The sequence below is a fragment of the Oncorhynchus mykiss genome, chromosome 20 (genome assembly GCF_013265735.2).
Source record: "Oncorhynchus mykiss isolate Arlee chromosome 20, USDA_OmykA_1.1, whole genome shotgun sequence".
In the NCBI taxonomy this organism is placed as follows: Eukaryota; Metazoa; Chordata; class Actinopteri; order Salmoniformes; family Salmonidae; genus Oncorhynchus; species Oncorhynchus mykiss.
Genome location: NC_048584.1, coordinates 43,203,952 through 43,223,951, shown reverse-complemented (window position 1 = coordinate 43,223,951; position 20,000 = coordinate 43,203,952). Strand labels below are relative to the sequence as shown.

The 20,000-nt window shown below is 43.7% G+C and overlaps 1 protein-coding gene across 1 annotated transcript in view; it reads left to right on the top strand.

Moving 5' to 3' along the window:
• The window catches only part of LOC110518228 (calcium uniporter protein, mitochondrial-like), a 110,171-nt gene that overhangs the window by 81,053 nt on the left and 9,118 nt on the right, over positions 1 to 20,000 (top strand). The window contains exon 3 of the mRNA XM_036956389.1: positions 5,345 to 5,408. Coding sequence (XP_036812284.1) covers positions 5,345 to 5,408 — 64 coding nt within the window. The remainder of the gene's footprint in view (positions 1 to 5,344; positions 5,409 to 20,000) is intronic.

The following is a 20,000-nucleotide window of genomic DNA, read 5'->3' as shown; positions in this document are numbered from 1 at the left end:
GTCAGTTTGTCTAACTAGCGCCAATCAGTTAGTCTAACTAGCACCAGTCACTATAGTCTAACTTGCACCAGTCAGTTAGTCTAACTAGCACCAGTCAGTTTGTCTAACTAGCATCAGTCAGTTAGTCTAACTAGCACCAGTCACTATAGTCTAACTAGCACCAGTCACTATAGCCTAACTAGCGCCAGTCAGTTAGTCTAACTAGCACCAGTCACTATAGTCTAACTAGCACCAGTCAGTTAGTCTAACTAGCACCAGTCACTATGGTCTAACTAGCACCAGTCAGTTTAGTCAGCCCCTGCTCCTCACCGGCCCCTGCTCCTCACCGGCCCCTGCTCCTCACCGGCCCCTGCTCCTCACTGGCCCCTGCTCCTCACTGGCCCCTGCTCCTCACCGGCCCCTGCTCCTCACCGGCCCCTGCTCCTCACCGGCCCCTGCTCCTCACCGGCCCCTGCTCCTCACCGGCCCCTGCTCCTCACTGGCCCCTTCCCTATCCTTCTGCTGAAACAAGCAGAGCGTGGTCTCCATTGAAGTTTTAAAAAGTTTTAAAAAACATAATGTTTTTTTCTTTAGATATCTGTAATAATATCATAATATTATTTGAATAGTGAAATCATTTCAAATGCCCGTCCCTACGACACACACACTCCCTCGGGTATCATGGTGTGTTTGGTGTGTTTGTGTCAGGACTCAGATGAGAATATAGCTTTTCATCATGACAAGCTGTCGTCTGTCTGCTATACTACACACACACACACACACACACACACACACACACACACACACACACACACACACACACACACACACACACACACACACATGTCACAATGACACTGCACATTGACACACTCAGGGAGGTAGGGTATTTTAGACCGTTTTGATGTGGTATCCAGACTAGCCCCTGTAGAGGTGTGTGTGTGTGTGTGTGTGTGTGTGTGTGTGTGTGTGTGTGTGTGTGTGTGTGATGCATTGCAGATGGCTGACTGTATCTGGGCTCTCTGTTCCCTCCCTGTGTTCTCCCGAAGAGATCTAGACTTCTAGCCCATAGTAAAAGGATCTCAACCGTGATTGTGTCAGATGCTTGGTATTCGTTCTGGTGTGAGACGTGTCAAAGAAATGTACTAATGAGATGGATATTAAACAAAGACCATCAGACAGTTTCAGGCTTGTCTATGAGCCAAATATCCCCTCCACCTTCCCCCCAAATCCGAACTATACGAGCACCTGCGAAATCTGGATCTGTCCAAATAAACAGTGACAAAGAATCAGCGTACCGAAACAAAGTTCCTCGTTAGCTCCTTGTTTACTCCTCGTTAGCTCCTCGTTAGCTCCTCGTTAGCTCCTCGTTGGTTCCTCGTTAGCTCCTCGTTAGCTCCTCGTTAGCTCCTCGTTAGTTGTCTTATCCCACAGTCTGTGGACAGATGCTACTACCATTTTAAAAACGTGTAGCCTTATTATTGTGATATCTCCAATGCATAAAACAGGATTGGGCGAGTAACTTGGAAAAATACAATACGTGAGCCTACAAAACACATGAATTAATGCATTAAAACGTGCAGATATTCAATATAAGAAAAGAGAAACTGACAAGGAAGTTATTACAACCTCATTGTCATGATTCGTTACACATTTCTGTAGCTTCTCGCCCCCTAGTGTTGAGTCTCATTTCTGTAGCTTCTCGCCCCCTAGTGTTGAGTCTCATTTCTGTAGCTTCTCGCCCCCTTGTGTTGAGTCTCATTTCTGTAGCTTCTCGCCCCCTAGTGTTGAGTCTCATTTCTGTAGCTTCTCGCCCCCTAGTGTTGAGACTCATTTCTGTAGCTTCTCGCCCCCTAGTGTTGAGTCTCATTTCTGTAGCTTCTCGACCCCTAGTGTTGAGACTCATTTCTGTAGCTTCTCGACCCCTAGTGTTGAGTCTCATTTCTGTAGCTTCTCGACCCCTAGTGTTGAGTCTAATTTCTGTAGCTTCTCGCCCCCTAGTGTTGAGACTCATTTCTGTAGCTTCTCGACCCCTAGTGTTGAGACTCATTTCTGTAGCTTCTCGCCCCCTAGTGTTGAGACTCATTTCTGTAGCTTCTCGACCCCTAGTGTTGAGTCTCATTTCTGTAGCTTCTCGCCCCCTAGTGTTGAGTCTCATTTCTGTATCTTCTCGCCCCCTAGTGTTGAGACTCATTTCTGTAGCTTCTCGCCCCTTAGTGTTGAGACTCATTTCTGTAGCTTCTCGACCCCTAGTGTTGAGTCTCATTTCTGTAGCTTCTCGCCCCCTAGTGTTGAGACTAATTTCTGTAGCTTCTCGCCCCCTAGTGTTGAGACTCATTTCTTCTGACCTTTTTATACTGCGTTGTATGATGGCTCATTCTCCCGAGGGCTCCTGAGTGGTGCAGACCTGGTTCGATTCCAGGCTGTATCACAACCGGCCGTGATTGGGAGTCCCACAGGCCTTTATTGGTCCACCAATAATTGGTTTCGACGTTGAAAAATCATAATCGGTCAACCTCAGACCTCACCCTCAGAAATTGCAGCCCAAATAAATGCTTCACAGAGTTCAAGTAACAGATACATCTCAACATCAGCTGTTCAGAGGAGACCCAGTGAATCAGACCTTCATGGTTGAATTGCTGCAAAGAAACCACTACTAAAGGACACCAATAAGAAGAGACTTGCTTGGGCCAAGAAACACGAGCAATGGACATTAGACCGGTGGAAATCTGTTCTTTGGTCTGATGAGTACAAATTTGAGATTTTTGGTCCCAACAGCCATGTCCTTGTGAGACGCAGAGCAGGTGGACAGATGATCTCCACATGTGTGCTTCCCACCGTGAAGCATGGAGGAGGAGGTGTGATTGTGTGGGGGTGCTTTTTTTGGCGACACTGTCATTGATTTATTTAGAATTCAAGTCACTCTTAACCAGCATGGCTACCACAGCATTCTGCAGCATTACACCATCCCATCTGGTTAGCGCTTAGTTTTTTCTACTTCATTGTATAAGGACTTATTTTTCTACAGCATTATTGATTGTATGTTTGTTTTACTCCATGTGTAACTCTGTGTCGTTGTTTGTGTCGAACTGCTTTGCTTTATCTTGGCCAGGTCGCAGCTGTAAATGAGAACTTGTTCTCAACTAGCCTACCTGGTTAAATAAAGGTGAAATAAAAAAAAAAAAAAGTTGGACTATCATTTGTTTTTTTTAACAGGACAATGACCCAACACACCTCCAGGCTGTGTAAGGGCTATTTGACCAAGAAGGAGAGTGATGGAGTGCTGCATCAGATGACCTGGCCTCCACAATCACATGACCTCAACCAAATTGAGATGGTTTGGGATGAGTTGGACCGCAGAGTGAAGGAAAAGTAGCCAACAAGTGATCAGCATATGTGAGAACTCCTTCAAGATGGTTGGAAAAGCATTCCAGGTCAAGCTGGTTGAGAGAATGCCAAGAGTGTGCAAAGTTGTCATCAAGGCAAAAGGTGGCTACTTTGAATAATCTCACATATATAAAACACTTTTTTTGTTACTACGCGATTCCATATGTGTTATTTCATAGTTTTGATGACTTCACTATTATTTTACAATGTAAAAAATAAAGAAAACCCCCTGAATGACTAGATGTGTCCAATCTTTTGACTGGTACTGTTTATTGCCCATTTTTGGGGGGACCTTCAATGCTGCAGAAATGTGTTGGTACCGTTCCCCAGATCTGTGCCTCGACACAATCCTGTCTCGGAGCTCTATGGACAATTTCTTTCAACCTCATGGCTTGGTTTTTCCTCTGACATGCACAGTCAACCATGGGACCTTATATAGACAGGTGTGTGCCTTTCCAAATCATGTCCAATCATATTGAGTTTACCACAGGTGGACTCCAATCAAGTTGTACAAACATCTCAAAGATGATCAATGGAAACAGGATGCACCTGAGCTCAATTTCGAGATTCATAGCAAAAGGTTTGAATACTCATGTAAATAAATAAGCTTTTTTCTGTTTTTGATTTTTAATAAATTACAACCACTTTTAATCCATTTTAGTATAATGCCTAAACAAACAAAAACAAAAAGTCCAGAGGGCTAACTGCATTATGTATATTTGTATTTATCAAGTGGTTGTCATGGATTCTGTTTATTTCAACTGATCTAAAGTATAAACGCAACATGTGAAGTCCCATGTTTCATAAAATAAAAGATCACAGAAATGTTCCACACGCTCTAAAATGTTGTGCGCAAATTTGTTTACATCCCTGTTAGTGAGCATTTATCCATTGGCAAGATAATACATCCACCTGACAGGTGTGGCATACCAAGAAGCTGATTAAACAGTTTGTTCATTACACAGGTGGACCTTGTGCTGGGGTCAATAAAAGTCCACTCTAAAATGTGCATTTGTTTTGCACAACACAATGCCACCAATGTATCCAGTTTTGAGGGAGCCTGCAATTGGCATGGTGACTGCAGGAATGTCCACCAGGGCTGTTGCCAGAGAATTTAATATTCATTTCTCTAACATAAGCCTAACATAAACAACGTCATTGTTGAGAATTTGTCAGAACATCTAACCGGCCTCACAACATCAGATCATGTGTATGGCGTCGTGTGGGCGAGCGGTTTGCTAATGTCAACGTTGTGAACAGAGTGCCCCATGGTGTTGGTGGGATTATGGTATGGGCAGGCATAAATTTAGGACAACGGACACAATTGCATTTTATCTATGGCAATTTTAATGCACAGAAATACCATGATGAGATCTTGAGGTCCGTTGTGAGGTCAATTTATTTTAAGGTCTCTGTGAGCAACAGATGCATATTCCCAGTCATGTGAAATCCATAGATTAGGACCTAATGAATGTATTTATATTCACTGATTTTCTCATGTGAACTGTAACTCTTAAAAATCTTATAAACGCAACAATTTCCGATTTCAATTTATTGTCAGTATAATATTTAATCTCTTTTTCTCTCTCTATTTCCTTCCCCCCCTCTCTCTCTCGCGCGCTATTTCTCTCTCTTTCTCTCCCTCTCTCCGTCCTTCCTTCCTTCCCTCTCTCTCTCGCTATATCTCTCTCTTTCTCTCCCTCTCTCCATCCTTCCTTCCTTCCCTCTCTCGCTATTTCTCTCCCTCTCCCTCCCTCCTTGTCTCTTTACATCTTTACCTCTTTCCCTCCCTCTCTTCATTCTTCCCTCCATATCTCTCTCTCTCTCTTTCTCTCTCTCTCTCTCTCTCTCTCTCTCTCTCTCTCTCTCTCTCTCTCTCTTTCTCTCTCTCTCTCTCTGTCTCTCTCTCTCTCGCCATCACCATCTCTCTCTCTCTCTCTCTCTCTCTCTCTCTCTCTATCTGTCTCTCCCCCCCCAGGGTTGGAGTGGCGACCCCTCGTGGCATGGCCAGAGGCTGCTGTGTACCTCAGCCACTCCAGAGGGTGAGTGTTTTATAAACAGTCTGGTTAATGTGGTTTGGTGCTGACAGCTGAGTCGTAATATATTTTTCAGCCAGCAAGAGGTGTCGTTGTGGAACAGTAGACTTTGAGTTGGTGCTCAGTTTGACTGGGGTAGAGCGTCAGGCCTCCAGTCAAAGGTAGAGGGGTAGAGGGGTAGAACATCAGGCCTCTTGTCAAAGGTTGAGGGGTAGAGCATCAGGCCTCCAGTCAAAGGTAGAGGGGTAGAGGGGTAGAACATCAGGCCTCTTGTCAAAGGTTGAGGGGTAGAGCATCAGGCCTCCAGTCGAAGGTAGAGGGGTAGAGCATCAGGCCTCCAGTCAAAGGTAGAGGGGTAGAGGGGTAGAGCATCAGGCCTCCAGTCAAAGGTAGAGGGGTAGAGCATCAGGCCTCCAGTCAAAGGTAGAGGGGTAGAGCATCAGGCCTCCAGTCAAAGGTAAAGGGGTAGAGGGGTAGAGCATCAGGCCTCCAGTCAAAGGTAGAGGGGTAGAGCATCAGGCCTCCAGTCAAAGGTAGAGGGGTAGAGCATCAGGCCTCCAGTCGAAGGTAGAGGGGTAGAGCATCAGGCCTCCAGTCAAGGGTAGAGGGGTAGAGCATCAGGCCTCCAGTCAAAGGTAGAGGGGTAGAGCATCAGGCCTCCAGTCGAAGGTACAGGGGTACAGCATCAGGCCTCCAGTCGAAGGTAGAGGGGTAGAGCATCAGGCCTCCAGTCGAAGGTAGAGGGGTAGAGCATCAGGCCTCCAGTCGAAGGTAGAGGGGTAGAGCATCAGGCCTCCAGTCAAAGGTAGAGGGGTAGAGCATCAGGCCTCCAGTCAAAGGTAGAGGGGTAGAGCGTCAGGCCTCCAGTCAAAGGTAGAGGGGTACAGCATCAGTCCTCCAAACTAGTTTGGAGCTAACAGCACAGTAGTCTCTCTCTCTCTCAGCCATCAGACAGCAGTCATTGTGAAGGAGAAGCTGGCATCTGTTTTGTGGATAACTGACAGGGTTGGGAGAGAGGTAGAGAGGGAGGGAGAGAAGGAGGTAGGGAGGGAGGGAGAGAGCATGGCAGTCAGAATTGAATGTTGATTGCGGTCAGAGCTGAAATGGATTTTAATAGCTTAGCCATTATAGCACCATGAAAGGGAAGTACAGACAGGGAGACAGGCACATTCCAGCAGGGAGAGCCACATGCAAGCAAGCGAGAACTCGTACCACCACATACTAAGGGACTCATAATACCTCATACTAAGGGACTCATACCGCCTCATACTAAGGGACTCATAATACCTCATACTAAGGGACTCATACCGCCTCATACTAAGGGACTCATACCACCTCATACTAAGGGACTCATACCACCTCATACTATGGGACTGATACTAGAGACTCATACCACCTCATACTAAAGGACACATACTAAGGGACTCATACCACCTCATACTAGGTACTCATACCACCTCATACTAAGGGACTCATTCCACCTCATACTAGGGACTCATACCACCTCATACTAGGGACTCATACCACCTCATACTAAGGGACTCATAATACCTCATACTAAGGGACTCATTCCACCTCATACTAATGGACTCATACCACCTCATAATAGGGACTCATACCACCTCATACTAAGGGACTCATTCCACCTCATACTAAGGGACTCATAATACCTCATACTAAGGGACTCATTCCACCTCATACTAGTGAACTCATACCACCTCATACTAAGGGACTCATACCACCTCATACTAGGGACTCATTCCACCTCATACTAAGGGACTCATACTAGAGACTCATACCACCTCATACTAAGTGACTCATACTAGGGACTTATACAACTTCATACAAGGGACTTATACTAGGGGATCATACCACCTCATACTAAGGGACTCATTCTAGGGACTCATACCACCTCATACTAAGGGACTCATACTAAGAGACTCATACCACCTCATGCTAAGGGACTCATTCTAGGGACTCAAACCACCTCATACTAATGTACTCATACTAAGGGACTCATACTAAGGACTCATACCACCTCATACTAGGGACTCCTAACACCTCATACTAAGGGGCTCATAATAGGGACTCATGCCACCTCATACTAGGGACTCATACTAGGGATTCATACCACCTTATACTAAGGGACTCATACCACCTCATACTAAGTGACTCATACTAGGGACTTATACACCCTCATACGAGGGACTCATACTAGGGACTCATACTGGGGACTCACACTACCTAATACTAAGGGACTCATACCACCTCATACTAAGTGACTCATACTAGGAACTCATACCAAGGTACTCATACCACCTCTTACTAAGGAACTCATGCCAACTCATACTAGGGGACTCATTCTAAGGGACTCATACCACCTCATACTAAGGGACTCATTCTAGGGACTCATACCTCCTCATACATAAGGACTCATACTAGGGACTCAAACCACCTCATGCCAAGGGACTCATACCACCTCACACTAAGGGACTCATTCCACCTCATACTAGTGGACTCATACCACCTTGTACTAATGGACTCATACCACCTCGTACTAATGGACTCATACCACCTCACACTAAGGGAGTCATAATACCTCATACTAATGGACTCATACCACCTCATACTAAGGGACTCATTCCACCTCATACTAAGGGACTCATACTAGAGACTCATAGCACCTCTTACTAATGGACTCATACTAGGGACTCATAATAAGGGACTCATACTAGGGACTCATACCACCTCATACGAGGGACTCATACCGCCTCATACTAAGTGACTCATACCACCTCACACTAAAAGACTCCTACCACCTCATACTAGGGACTTACACACCCTCATACGAGGGACTCATACTAGGGATTCAAACTGGGGACTCATACCACCTCATATTAATCGACTCACACCGCCTCATACTAGGGACTCATACTAGGGACTTATACATCCTCATACGAGGGACTCATACTAGGGACTCATACTGGGGACTCACACCACCTCATACTAAGGGACTCATACCACCTCATACTAAGTGACTCATACTAGGAACTCATACCAAGGGACTCATACCACCTCTTACCAAGGGACTCATGCCAACTCATTCTATGGGATTCATTCTAAGGGACTCATATCACCTCATACTAAGGGACTCATACCACCTCATACTAATGGAATCATACCACCTCATACTAAGGGACTCATTCTAGGGACTCATACCTCCGCATACATAAGGACTCATACTAGGGACTCATACCACCTCATACTAAAGGACTCATTCTAGGGAGTCCTTTAGTATGGGATACCTCATACTAGGGACTCATACTAGGGACTCATACCACCTTGTACTAAGGGACTCATACCACCTCATACTAGAGACTCATACCACCTCATACTAAGGGACTCATTCCACCTCATACTAGGGACTCATACCACCTCATACTAGGGACTCATACCACCTCATACTAAGGGACTCATACCACCTCATACTAGGGACTCATTCCACCTCATACTAAGGGACTCATACTAGGGACTCATACCACTTTATACGAGGGACTCATTCAAGGGACTCATACTAGGGGCTCATACCACCTCATACTATGTGACTCATACCACCTCATACTAGGGACTCATACCACCTCTTACTAAAGGACTTATTCCACCTCATACTAAAGGAATCATTCCACCTCATACTAAGGGACTCATCCTAGGGACTCATACCACCTCATACTAGGGACTCATACTAGGGACTAGTACCACCTCATTCTAAGGGACTCATACTAGGGACTCATACTAGGGACTCATACCATCTCATAGTAAGGGACTCATACCACCTCATACTAAGGGACTCATACCACCTCATACTAAGGGACTCATACTAGGGACTCATACCACTTTATACGAGGGACTCATTCAAGGGACTCATACTAGGGGCTCATACCACCTCATACTAAGGGACTCATACTAGGGACTCATACCACCTCATACTAGGGACTCATACTAGGTATTCATACCACCTCATACTAAGGGACTGATACCACCTCATACTAAGGGACTGATACCACCACATACTAAGGGACTGATACCACCTCATACTAAGGGACTGACACCACCTCCTACTAAGGGACTGACACCACCTCATGCTAGGGACTCATACTAGGGACTAGTACCACCTCATACTAAGGGACTGATACCACCTCATACTAAGGGACTGATACCACCTCATACCCATGGACTGATACCACCTCATACTAAGGGACTGATACCACCTCATACTAAGGGACTGATACCACCTCATACTAAGGGACTGATAACACCTCATACTAGGGACTCATACTAGGAACAAGTACGAGGGACTGACACCACCTCATACTAAGGGACTCAGTAGCTAGGAGAGGAGTACAGTATTTAGGAGAGCAGGGAGGAGGAGTACAGTAGCCAGGAGAGGAGGGAGGAGGAGTACAGTAGCTAGGAGAGGAGGGAGGAGGAGTACAGTAGCTAGGAGAGGATGGTTTAGTGTTGTCTGGTTTAGTGTTGTCTGGTCTCATGTTGTCTGGTTTAGTGTTGTCTGGTTTAGTGTTGTCTGGTTTAGTGTTGTCTGGTCTCATGTTGTCTGGTTTCATGTTGTCTGGTTTCATGTTGTCTGGTTTAGTGTTGTCTGGTTTAGTGTTGTCTGGATTAATTTAGTCTGGTTTAATGTTGTCTGGTTTAGTGTTGTCTGTTCTCATGTTGTCTGGTTTAGTGTTGTCTGGTTTAGTGTTGTCTGGTCTCATGTTGTCTGGTTTAATGTTGTCTGGTTTAGTGTTGTCTGGTCTAGTGTTGTCTGGTTTAGTGTTGTCTGGTCTCATGTTGTCTGGTTTAGTGTTGTCTGGTTTAGTGTTGTCTTGTTTAGTGTTGTCTGGGTTAGTGTTGTCTGGTTTAGTGTTGTCTGGTTTAGTGTTGTCTTGTTTAGTGTTGTCTGGGTTAGTGTTGTCTGGTTTAATGTCCGGGTCTCGTGTTGTCTGGTTTAGTGTTGTCTGGTTTAATGTTGTCTGGTTTAGTGTACTCTGCTTTAATGTTGTCTGGTTTAGTGTTGTCTAGTTTAGTGTTGTCTGGTTTAGTGTTGTCTTGTTTAGTGTTGTCTGGGTTAGTGTTGTCTGGTTTAGTGTTGTCTGGTTTAGTGTTGTCTGGTTTAGTGTTGTCTGGTCTCATGTTGTCTGGTTTATTGTTGTCTGGTTTAGTGTTGTCTGGTCTAGTGTTGTCTGGTTTAGTGTTGTCTGGTTTAGTGTTGTCTTGTTTAGTGTTGTCTGGGTTAGTGTTGTCTGGTTTAATGTCCGGGTCTCGTGTTGTCTGGTTTAGTGTTGTCTGGTTTAATGTTGTCTGGTTTAGTGTACTCTGCTTTAATGTTGTCTGGTTTAGTGTTGTCTGGTTTAGTGTTGTCTGGTTTAGTGTTGTCTGGTCTCATGTTGTCTGATTTAGTGTTGTCTGGTTTAGTGTTGTCTGGTTTAGTGTTGTCTGGTCTCATGTTGTCTGGTTTAGTGTTGTCTGGTCTCATGTTGTCCGGTTTAGTGTTATCTGGTTTAGTGTTGTCTGGTCTCATGTTGTCCGGTTTAGTGTTGTCTGGTTTAGTTTTGTCTGATTTAATTTCTGGTTTAATGTCCGGGTTAGTGTCGTCTCGTTTAGTGTCTGGTTTAGTGTTGTCTGGTTTAGTGTTGTCTGGGTTAGTGTCGTCTCGTTTTGTGTCTGGTTTAGTGTTGTCTGGTTTAGTGTTGTCTGGGTTAGTGTCGTCTCGTTTTGTGTCTGGTTTAGTGTTGTCTGGTTTAGTGTTGTCTGGGTTAGTGTCGTCTCGTTTTGTGTCTGGTTTAGTGCTGTCTGGTTTAGTGTTGTCTGTGTTAGTGTCGTCTCGTTTTGTGTCTGGTTTAGTGTTGTCCGGTTTAGTGTTGTCTGGTCTCATGTTGTCTGGTTTAGTGTTCTCTGGTCTCGTGTTGTCTGGTTTAGTGTTGTCTGGTCTCGTGTTGTCTGGTTTAGTGTTGTCTGGTTTAGCGTTGTCTGGTTTAGTGTTGTCTGGTTTAGTGTCGTCTGGTTTAGTGTTGTCTGGTTTAGTGTTGTCTGGTCTCGTGTTGTCTGGTTTAGTGTTGTCCGGTTTAGTGTTGTCTGGTTTAGTGTTGTCTGGTTTAATGTTGTCTGGTTTAGTGTTGTCTGGTCTAGTGTTGTCTGGTTTAGTGTTGTCTGGTCTCATGTTGTCTGGTTTAGTGTTGTCTGGTTTAGTGTTGTCTTGTTTAGTGTTGTCTGGGTTAGTGTTGTCTGGTTTAGTGTTGTCTGGTTTAGTGTTTTCTTGTTTAGTGTTGTCTGGGTTAGTGTTGTCTGGTTTAATGTCCGGGTCTCGTGTTGTCTGGTTTAGTGTTGTCTGGTTTAATGTTGTCTGGTTTAGTGTACTCTGCTTTAATGTTGTCTGGTTTAGTGTTGTCTAGTTTAGTGTTGTCTGGTTTAGTGTTGTCTTGTTTAGTGTTGTCTGGGTTAGTGTTGTCTGGTTTAGTGTTGTCTGGTTTAGTGTTGTCTGGTTTAGTGTTGTCTGGTCTCATGTTGTCTGGTTTATTGTTGTCTGGTTTAGTGTTGTCTGGTCTAGTGTTGTCTGGTTTAGTGTTGTCTGGTTTAGTGTTGTCTGGTTTAGTGTTGTCTGGTTTAGTGTTGTCTGGTTTAATGTCTGGTTTAATGTCCGGATCTCGTGTTGTCTGGTTTAGTTTTGTCTGGTTTAGTGTTGTCTGGTTTAATGTTGTCTGGTTTAGTGTACTCTGCTTTAATGTTGTCTGGTTTAGTGTTGTCTGGTCTCATGTTGTCTGGTTTAGTGTTGTCTGGTCTCGTGTTGTCTGGTTTAGTGTTGTCTGGTTTAGTGTTGTCTGGTTTAGTGTTGTCTGGTCTCATGCTGTCCGGTTTAGTGTTGTCTGGTTTAGTGTTGTCTGGTTTAGTGTTGTCTGGTTTAGTGTTGTCTGGTTTAGTGTCGTCTGGATTTGTGTCGTCTGGTTTAGTGTCGTCTGGTTTAGTGTTGTCTGGTTTAGTGTTTTCTGGTTTAGTGTTGTCTGGTTTAGTGTCGTCTGGTTTAGTGTTGTATGGTTTAATGTTGTCTGGTTTAGTGTCGTCTGGTTTAGTGTTGTCTGGTCTCATGTTGTCTGTTCTCATGTTGTCCAGTTTAGTGTTGTCTGGTTTCGTGTTGTCTGGTTTAGTGTTGTCTGGTTTAGTGTTGTCTGGTCTCATGTTGTCTGGTTTAGTGTTGTCTTGTCTCATGTTGTCCGGTTTAGTGTTGTCTGGTTTAGTGTTGTCTGGTCTCATGTTGTCCGGTTTAGTGTTGTCTGGTCTCGTGTTGTCTGGTTTAGTGTTGTCTGGTCTCATGTTGTCCGGTTTAGTGTTGTCTGGTCTCATGTTGTCTGGTTTAGTGTTCTCTGGTCTCGTGTTGTCTGGTTTAGTGTTGTCTGGTCTCGTGTTGTCTGGTTTAGTGTTGTCCGGTTTAGTGTTGTCTGGTTTAGTGTTGTCTGGTTTAGTGTTGTCTGGTCTCGTGTTGTCTGGTTTAGTTTAGTCTGGTTTAGTGTTGTCTGGTTTAGTGTTGTCTTGTTTAGTGTTGTCTGGGTTAGTGTTGTCTGGTTTAATGTCCGGGTCTCGTGTTGTCTGGTTTAGTGTTGTCTGGTTTAATGTTGTCTGGTTTAGTGTACTCTGCTTTAATGTTGTCTGGTTTAGTGTTGTCTAGTTTAGTGTTGTCTGGTTTAGTGTTGTCTTGTTTAGTGTTGTCTGGGTTAGTGTTGTCTGGTTTAGTGTTGTCTGGTTTAGTGTTGTCTGGTTTAGTGTTGTCTGGTCTCATGTTGTCTGGTTTATTGTTGTCTGGTTTAGTGTTGTCTGGTCTAGTGTTGTCTGGTTTAGTGTTGTCTGGTTTAGTGTTGTCTGGTTTAGTGTTGTCTGGTTTAGTGTTGTCAGGTTTAATGTCTGGTTTAATGTCCGGATCTCGTGTTGTCTGGTTTAGTTTTGTCTGGTTTAGTGTTGTCTGGTTTAATGTTGTCTGGTTTAGTGTACTCTGCTTTAATGTTGTCTGGTTTAGTGTTGTCTGGTCTCATGTTGTCTGGTTTAGTGTTGTCTGGTCTCGTGTTGTCTGGTTTAGTGTTGTCTGGTTTAGTGTTGTCTGGTTTAGTGTTGTCTGGTCTCATGCTGTCCGGTTTAGTGTTGTCTGGTTTAGTGTTGTCTGGTTTAGTGTTGTCTGGTTTAGTGTTGTCTGGTTTAGTGTCGTCTGGATTTGTGTCGTCTGGTTTAGTGTCGTCTGGTTTAGTGTTGTCTGGTTTAGTGTTGTCTGGTTTAGTGTTGTCTGGTTTAGTGTCGTCTGGTTTAGTGTTGTATGGTTTAATGTTGTCTGGTTTAGTGTCGTCTGGTTTAGTGTTGTCTGGTCTCATGTTGTCTGGTCTCATGTTGTCCAGTTTAGTGTTGTCTGGTTTCGTGTTGTCTGGTTTAGTGTTGTCTGGTTTAGTGTTGTCTGGTCTCATGTTGTCTGGTTTAGTGTTGTCTTGTCTCATGTTGTCCGGTTTAGTGTTGTCTGGTTTAGTGTTGTCTGGTCTCATGTTGTCCGGTTTAGTGTTGTCTGGTCTCGTGTTGTCTGGTTTAGTGTTGTCTGGTCTCATGTTGTCCGGTTTAGTGTTGTCTGGTATAGTGTTGTCTGGTTTAGTGTTCTCTGGTCTCGTGTTGTCTGGTTTAGTGTTGTCTGGTCTCGTGTTGTCTGGTTTAGTGTTGTCCGGTTTAGTGTTGTCTGGTTTAGTGTTGTCTGGTCTCGTGTTGTCTGGTTTAGTTTAGTCTGGTCTCATGTTGTCCGGTTTAGTGTTGTCTGGTCTCATGTTGTCTGGTTTAGTGTTGTCTGGTCTCGTGTTGTCTGGTTTAGTGTTGTCTGGTCTCGTGTTGTCTGGTTTAGTGTTGTCCGGTTTAGTGTTGTCTGGTTTAGTGTTTTCTGGTCTCATGTTGTCCGGTTTAGTGTTGTCCGGTTTAGTGTTGTCTGGTTTAGTGTTGTCTGATTTAGTGTTGTCTGGTTTAGTGTTGTCTGGGTTAGTGTTGTCTGGTTTAGTGTTGTCAGGTTTAGTGTTGTCTGGTCTCATGTAGTCTGGTCTCGTGTTGTATGGTTTAGTGTTGTCTGGTCTCATGTTGTCTGGTTTAATGTTGTCTGGTTTAGTGTCGTCTGATTTAGTGTTGTCTGGTTTAGTGTTGTCTGGTTTAGTGTTGTCTGGTTTAGTGTTGTCTGGTCTCATGTTGTCTGTTTTGGTGTTGTCTGTTTTAATGTTGTCTGGTCTCATGTTGTCTGGTTTAATGTTGTCTGGTCTCGTGTTGTCTGGTTTAGTGTTGTCTGGTCTCGTGTTGTCTGGTTTAGTGTTGTCTGGTCTCATGTTGTCTTGTTTAGTGTTGTCTGGTTTAGTGTTGTCTGGTTTAGTGTTGTCTGGTTTAGTGTTGTCTGGTCTCATGTTGTCTGGTTTAGTGTTGTCTGGTCTCATGTTGTCTGGTTTAGTGTTGTCTGGTTTAGTGTTGTCTGGTTTAGTGTTGTCTGGTCTCATGTTGTCTGATTTAGTGTTGTCTGGTTTAGTGTTGTCTGGTTTAGTGTTGTCTGGTCTCATGTTGTCTGGTTTAGTGTTGTCTGGTCTCATGTTGTCCGGTTTAGTGTTATCTGGTTTAGTGTTGTCTGGTCTCATGTTGTCTGGTTTAGTGTTGTCTGGTCTCATGTTGTCCGGTTTAGTGTTGTCTGGTTTAGTGTTGTCTGATTTAATTTCTGGTTTAATGTCCGGGTTAGTGTCGTCTCGTTTAGTGTCTGGTTTAGTGTTGTCTGGTTTAGTGTTGTCTGGGTTAGTGTCGTCTCGTTTTGTGTCTGGTTTAGTGTTGTCTGGTTTAGTGTTGTCTGGGTTAGTGTCGTCTCGTTTTGTAACTGGTTTAGTGTTGTCTGGTTTAGTGTTGTCTGGGTTAGTGTCGTCTCGTTTTGTGTCTGGTTTAGTGCTGTCTGGTTTAGTGTTGTCTGGGTTAGTGTCGTCTCGTTTTGTGTCTGGTTTAGTGTTGTCCGGTTTAGTGTTGTCTGGTCTCATGTTGTCTGGTTTAGTGTTCTCTGGTCTCGTGTTGTCTGGTTTAGTGTTGTCTGGTCTCGTGTTGTCTGGTTTAGTGTTGTCTGGTTTAGCGTTGTCTGGTTTAGTGTTGTCTGGTTTAGTGTCGTCTGGTTTAGTGTTGTATGGTTTAATGTTGTCTGGTTTAGTGTCGTCTGGTTTAGTGTTGCCTGGTCTCATGTTGTCTGGTCTCATGTTGTCCGGTTTAGTGTTGTCTGGTTTCGTGTTGTCTGGTTTAGTGTTGTCTGGTTTAGTGTTGTCTGGTCTCATGTTGTCTGGTTTAGTGTTGTCTTGTCTCATGTTGTCCGGTTTAGTGTTGTCTGGTTTAGTGTCGTCTGGTCTCATGTTGTCCGGTTTAGTGTTGTCTGGTCTCGTGTTGTCTGGTTTAGTGTTGTCTGGTCTCGTGTTGTCTGGTTTAGTTTTGTCTGGTCTCATGTTGTCTGGTTTAGTGTTGTCTTGTCTCATGTTGTCCGGTTTAGTGTTGTCTGGTCTCATGTTGTCTGGTTTAGTGTTGTCTGGTTTAGTGTTGTCTGGTCTCGTGTTGTCTGGTTTAGTGTTGTCTGGTCTCGTGTTGTCTGGTTTAGTGTTGTCCGGTTTAGTGTTGTCTGGTTTAGTGTTGTCTGGTCTCATGTTGTCCGGTTTAGTGTTGTCTGGTCTCGTGTTGTCTGGTTTAGTGTTGTCTGGTCTCATGTTGTCCGGTTTAGTGTTGTCTGGTCTCATGTTGTCTGGTTTAGTGTTGTCTGGTCTCGTGTTGTCTGGTTTAGTGTTGTCTGGTCTCGTGTTGTCTGGTTTAGTGTTGTCCGGTTTAGTGTTGTCTGGTTTAGTGTTGTATGGTTTAGTGTTGTCTGGTATAGTGTTGTCTGGTTTAGTGTTGTCTGGGTTAGTGTTGTCTTCTTTAGTGTTGTCAGGTTTAGTGTTGTCTGGTCTCATGTAGTCTGGTCTCGTGTTGTATGGTTTAGTGTTGTCTGGTCTCATGTTGTCTGGTTTAATGTTGTCTGGTTTAGTGTCGTCTGATTTAGTGATGTCTGGTTTAGTGTTGTCTGGTTTAGTGTTGTCTGGTTTAGTGTTGTCTGGTCTCATGTTGTCTGTTTTGGTGTTGTCTGTTTTAATGTTGTCTGGTCTCATGTTGTCTGGTTTAATGTTGTCTGGTTTAGTGTTGTCTGGTCTCGTGTTGTCTGGTTTAGTGTTGTCTGGTCTCGTGTTGTCTGGTTTAGTGTTGTCTGGTTTAGTGTTGTCTGGTTTAGTGTTGTCTGGTTTAGTGTTGTCTGGTCTCGTGTTGTCTGGTTTAGTGTTGTCTGGTCTCATGTTGTCTGGTTTAGTGTTGTCTGGTTTAGTGTTGTCTGGTTTAGTGTTGTCTGGTTTAGTGTTGTCTGGTTTAGTGTTGTCTGGTCTCATGTTGTCTGGTTTAGTGTTGTCTGGTTTAGTGTTGTCTGGTCTCATGTTGTCTGGTTTAGTGTTGTCTGGTCTCGTGTTGTCTGGTTTAGTGTTGTCTGGTCTCGTGTTGTCTGGTTTAGTGTTGTCTGGTTTAGTGTTGTCTGGTTTAGTGTTGTCTGGTTTAGTGTTGTCTGGTCTCGTGTTGTCTGGTTTAGTGTTGTCTGGTCTCATGTTGTCTGGTCTCATGTTGTCCGGTTTAGTGTTGTCTGGTTTAGTGTTGTCTGGTCTCATGTTGTCCGGTTTAGTGTTGTCTGGTTTAGTGTTGTCTGATTTAATGTCTGGTTTAATGTCCGGGTTAGTGTCGTCTGGTTTAGTGTTGTCTGATTTAATGTCTGGTGTAATGTCCGGGTTAGTGTTGTCTGGTTTAGTGTTGTCTGATTTAATGTCTGGTTTAATGTCCGGGTTAGTGTTGTCTGGTTTAGTGTTGTGTGATTTAATGTCTGGTTTAATGTCCGGGTTAGTGTTGTCTGGTTTAGTGTTGTCTGATTTAATGTCTGGTTTAATGTCCGGGTTAGTGTCGTCTCGTTTAGTGTTGTCTGGTCTCATGTTGTCTGGTTTAGTGTTGTCTGATTTAATGTCTGGTTTAATGTCCGGGTTAGTGTTGTCTGATTTAATGTCTGGTTTAATGTCCGGGTTAGTGTTGTCTGGTTTAGTGTTGTCTGATTTAATGTCTGGTTTAATGTCCGGGTTAGTGTCGTCTGGTTTAGTGTTGTCTGATTTAATGTCTGGTTTAATGTCCGGGTTAGTGTTGTCTGGTTTAGTGTTGTCTGATTTAATGTCTGATTTAATGTCCGGGTTAGTGTTGTCTGGTTTAGTGTTGTGTGATTTAATGTCTGGTTTAATGTCCGGGTTAGTGTCGTCTCGTTTTGTGTCTGGTTTAGTGTTGTCTGGTTTAGTGTTGTCTGGGTTAGTGTCGTCTCTTTTTGTGTCTGGTTTAGTGTTGTCTGGTTTAGTGTTGTCTGGGTTAGTGTCGTCTCATTTTGTGTCTGGTTTAGTGTTGTCTGGTTTAGTGTTGTCTGGTTAGTGTCGTCTCGTTTTGTGTCTGGTTTAGTGTTGTCTGGGATAGTGTCTTCTCGTTTTGTGTCTGGTTTAGTGTTGTCTGGTTTAGTGTTGTCTGGTTTAATGTCTGGTTTAATGTCCGGGTTAGTGTCGTCTGGTTTAGTTTTGTCTGGTTTAATGTCTGGTTTAATGTCCGGGTTAGTGTCGTCTGGTTTAGTGTTGTCTGATTTAATGTGTGGTTTAATGTCCTGGTTAGTGTCGTCTCGTTTAGTGTTGTCTGATTTAATGTCTGGTTTAATGTCCGGGTTAGTGTTGTCTGGTTTAGTGTTGTCTGATTCAATGTCTGGTTTAATGTCCGGGTTAGTGTTGTCTGGTTTAGTGTTGTCTGATTTAATGTCTGGTTTAATGTCCGGGTTAGTGTCGTCTCGTTTAGTGTTGTCTGGTCTCATGTTTTCTGGTTTAGTGTTGTCTGATTTAATGTCTGGTTTAATGTCCGGGTTAGTGTTGTCTGATTTAATGTCTGGTTTAATGTCCGGGTTAGTGTTGTCTGGTTTAGTGTTGTCTGATTTAATGTCTGGTTTAATGTCCTGGTTAGTGTTGTCTGGTTTAGTGTTGTCTAATTTAATGTCTGGTTTAATGTCCGGGTTAGTGTTGTCTGGTTTAGTGTTGTCTGATTTCATGTCTGGTTTAATGTCCGGGTTAGTGTTGTCTCGTTTAGTGTTGTCTGGTTTAGTGTTGTCTGGTCTCATGTTGTCTGGTTTAGTGTTGTCTGATTTAATGTCTGGTTTAATGTCCGGGTTAGTGTTGTCTGGTTTAGTGTTGTCTGTTTTAATGTCTGGTTTAGTGTTGTCTGGTTTAGTGTTGTCTGATTTAATGTCTGGTTTAATGTCCGGGTTAGTGTTGTCTCGTTTAGTGTTGTCTGGTTTAGTGTTGTCTGATTTAATGTCTGGTTTAGTGTTGTCTCGTTTAGTGTTGTCTGATTTAATGTCTGGTTTAATGTCCGGGTTAGTGTTGTCTGGTTTAGTGTTGTCTGGTTTAGTGTTGTCTGATTTAATGTCTGGTTTAGTGTTGTCTGGTTTAGTGTTGTCTGATTTAATGTCTGGTTTAATGTCCGGGTTAGTGTTGTCCGGGTTAGTGTCGTCTCGTTTAGTGTCTGGTTTAATGTCCGGTTTAGTGTTGTCTGGTTTAGTGTTGTCTGATTTAATGTCTGGTTTAATGTCCGGGTTAGTGTCATCTCGTTTAGTGTTGTCTGATTTAATGTCTGGTTTAATGTCCGGGTTAGTGTTGTCTGGTTTAGTGTTGTCTGGTCTCATGTTGTCCGGGTTAGTGTTGTCTGGTTTAATGTCCGGGTTAGTGTTGTCTGGTTTAGTGTTGTCTGATTTAATGTCTGGTTTAATGTCCGGGTTAGTGTTGTCTGGTTTAGTGTTGTCTGATTTAATGTCTGGTTTAATGTCCGGGTTAGTGTTGTCTGGTTTAGTGTCTGGTTTAGTGTTGTCTGGTTTAATGTCCGGGTTAGTGTTGTCTGGTTTAGTGTCTGGTTTAGTGTTGTCTGGTTTAATGTCCGGGTTAGTGTCTTCTCGTTTAGTGTCTGGTTTAGTGTTGTCTGGTTTAATGTCCAGGTTAGTGTTGTCTGGTTTAATGTCTGGTTTAATGTCTGGGTTAGTGTTGTCTGGTTTTGTGTCTGGTTTAGTGTTGTCTGGTTTAATGTCCGGGTTAGTGTCGTCTCGTTTAGTGTCTGGTTTAGTGTTGTCTCGTTTAGTGTTGTCTGGTTTAATGTCCGGGTTAGTGTCGTCTCGTTTAGTGTCTGGTTTAGTGTTGTCTGGTTTAATGTCCGGGTTAGTGTCGTCTCGTTTAGTGTCTGGTTTAGTGTTGTCTGGTTTAGTGTTGTCTGGTTTAATGTCCGGGTTATTGTCGTCTGGTTTAGTGTCTGGTTTAGTGTTGTCTGATTTAATGTCCGGGTTAGTGTCGTCTGGTTTAGTGTCTGGTTTAGTGTTGTCTGGTTTAATGTCCGGGTTAGTGTCGTCTCGTTTAGTGTCTGGTTTAGTGTTGTCTCGTTTAGTGTTGTCTGGTTTAATGTCCGGGT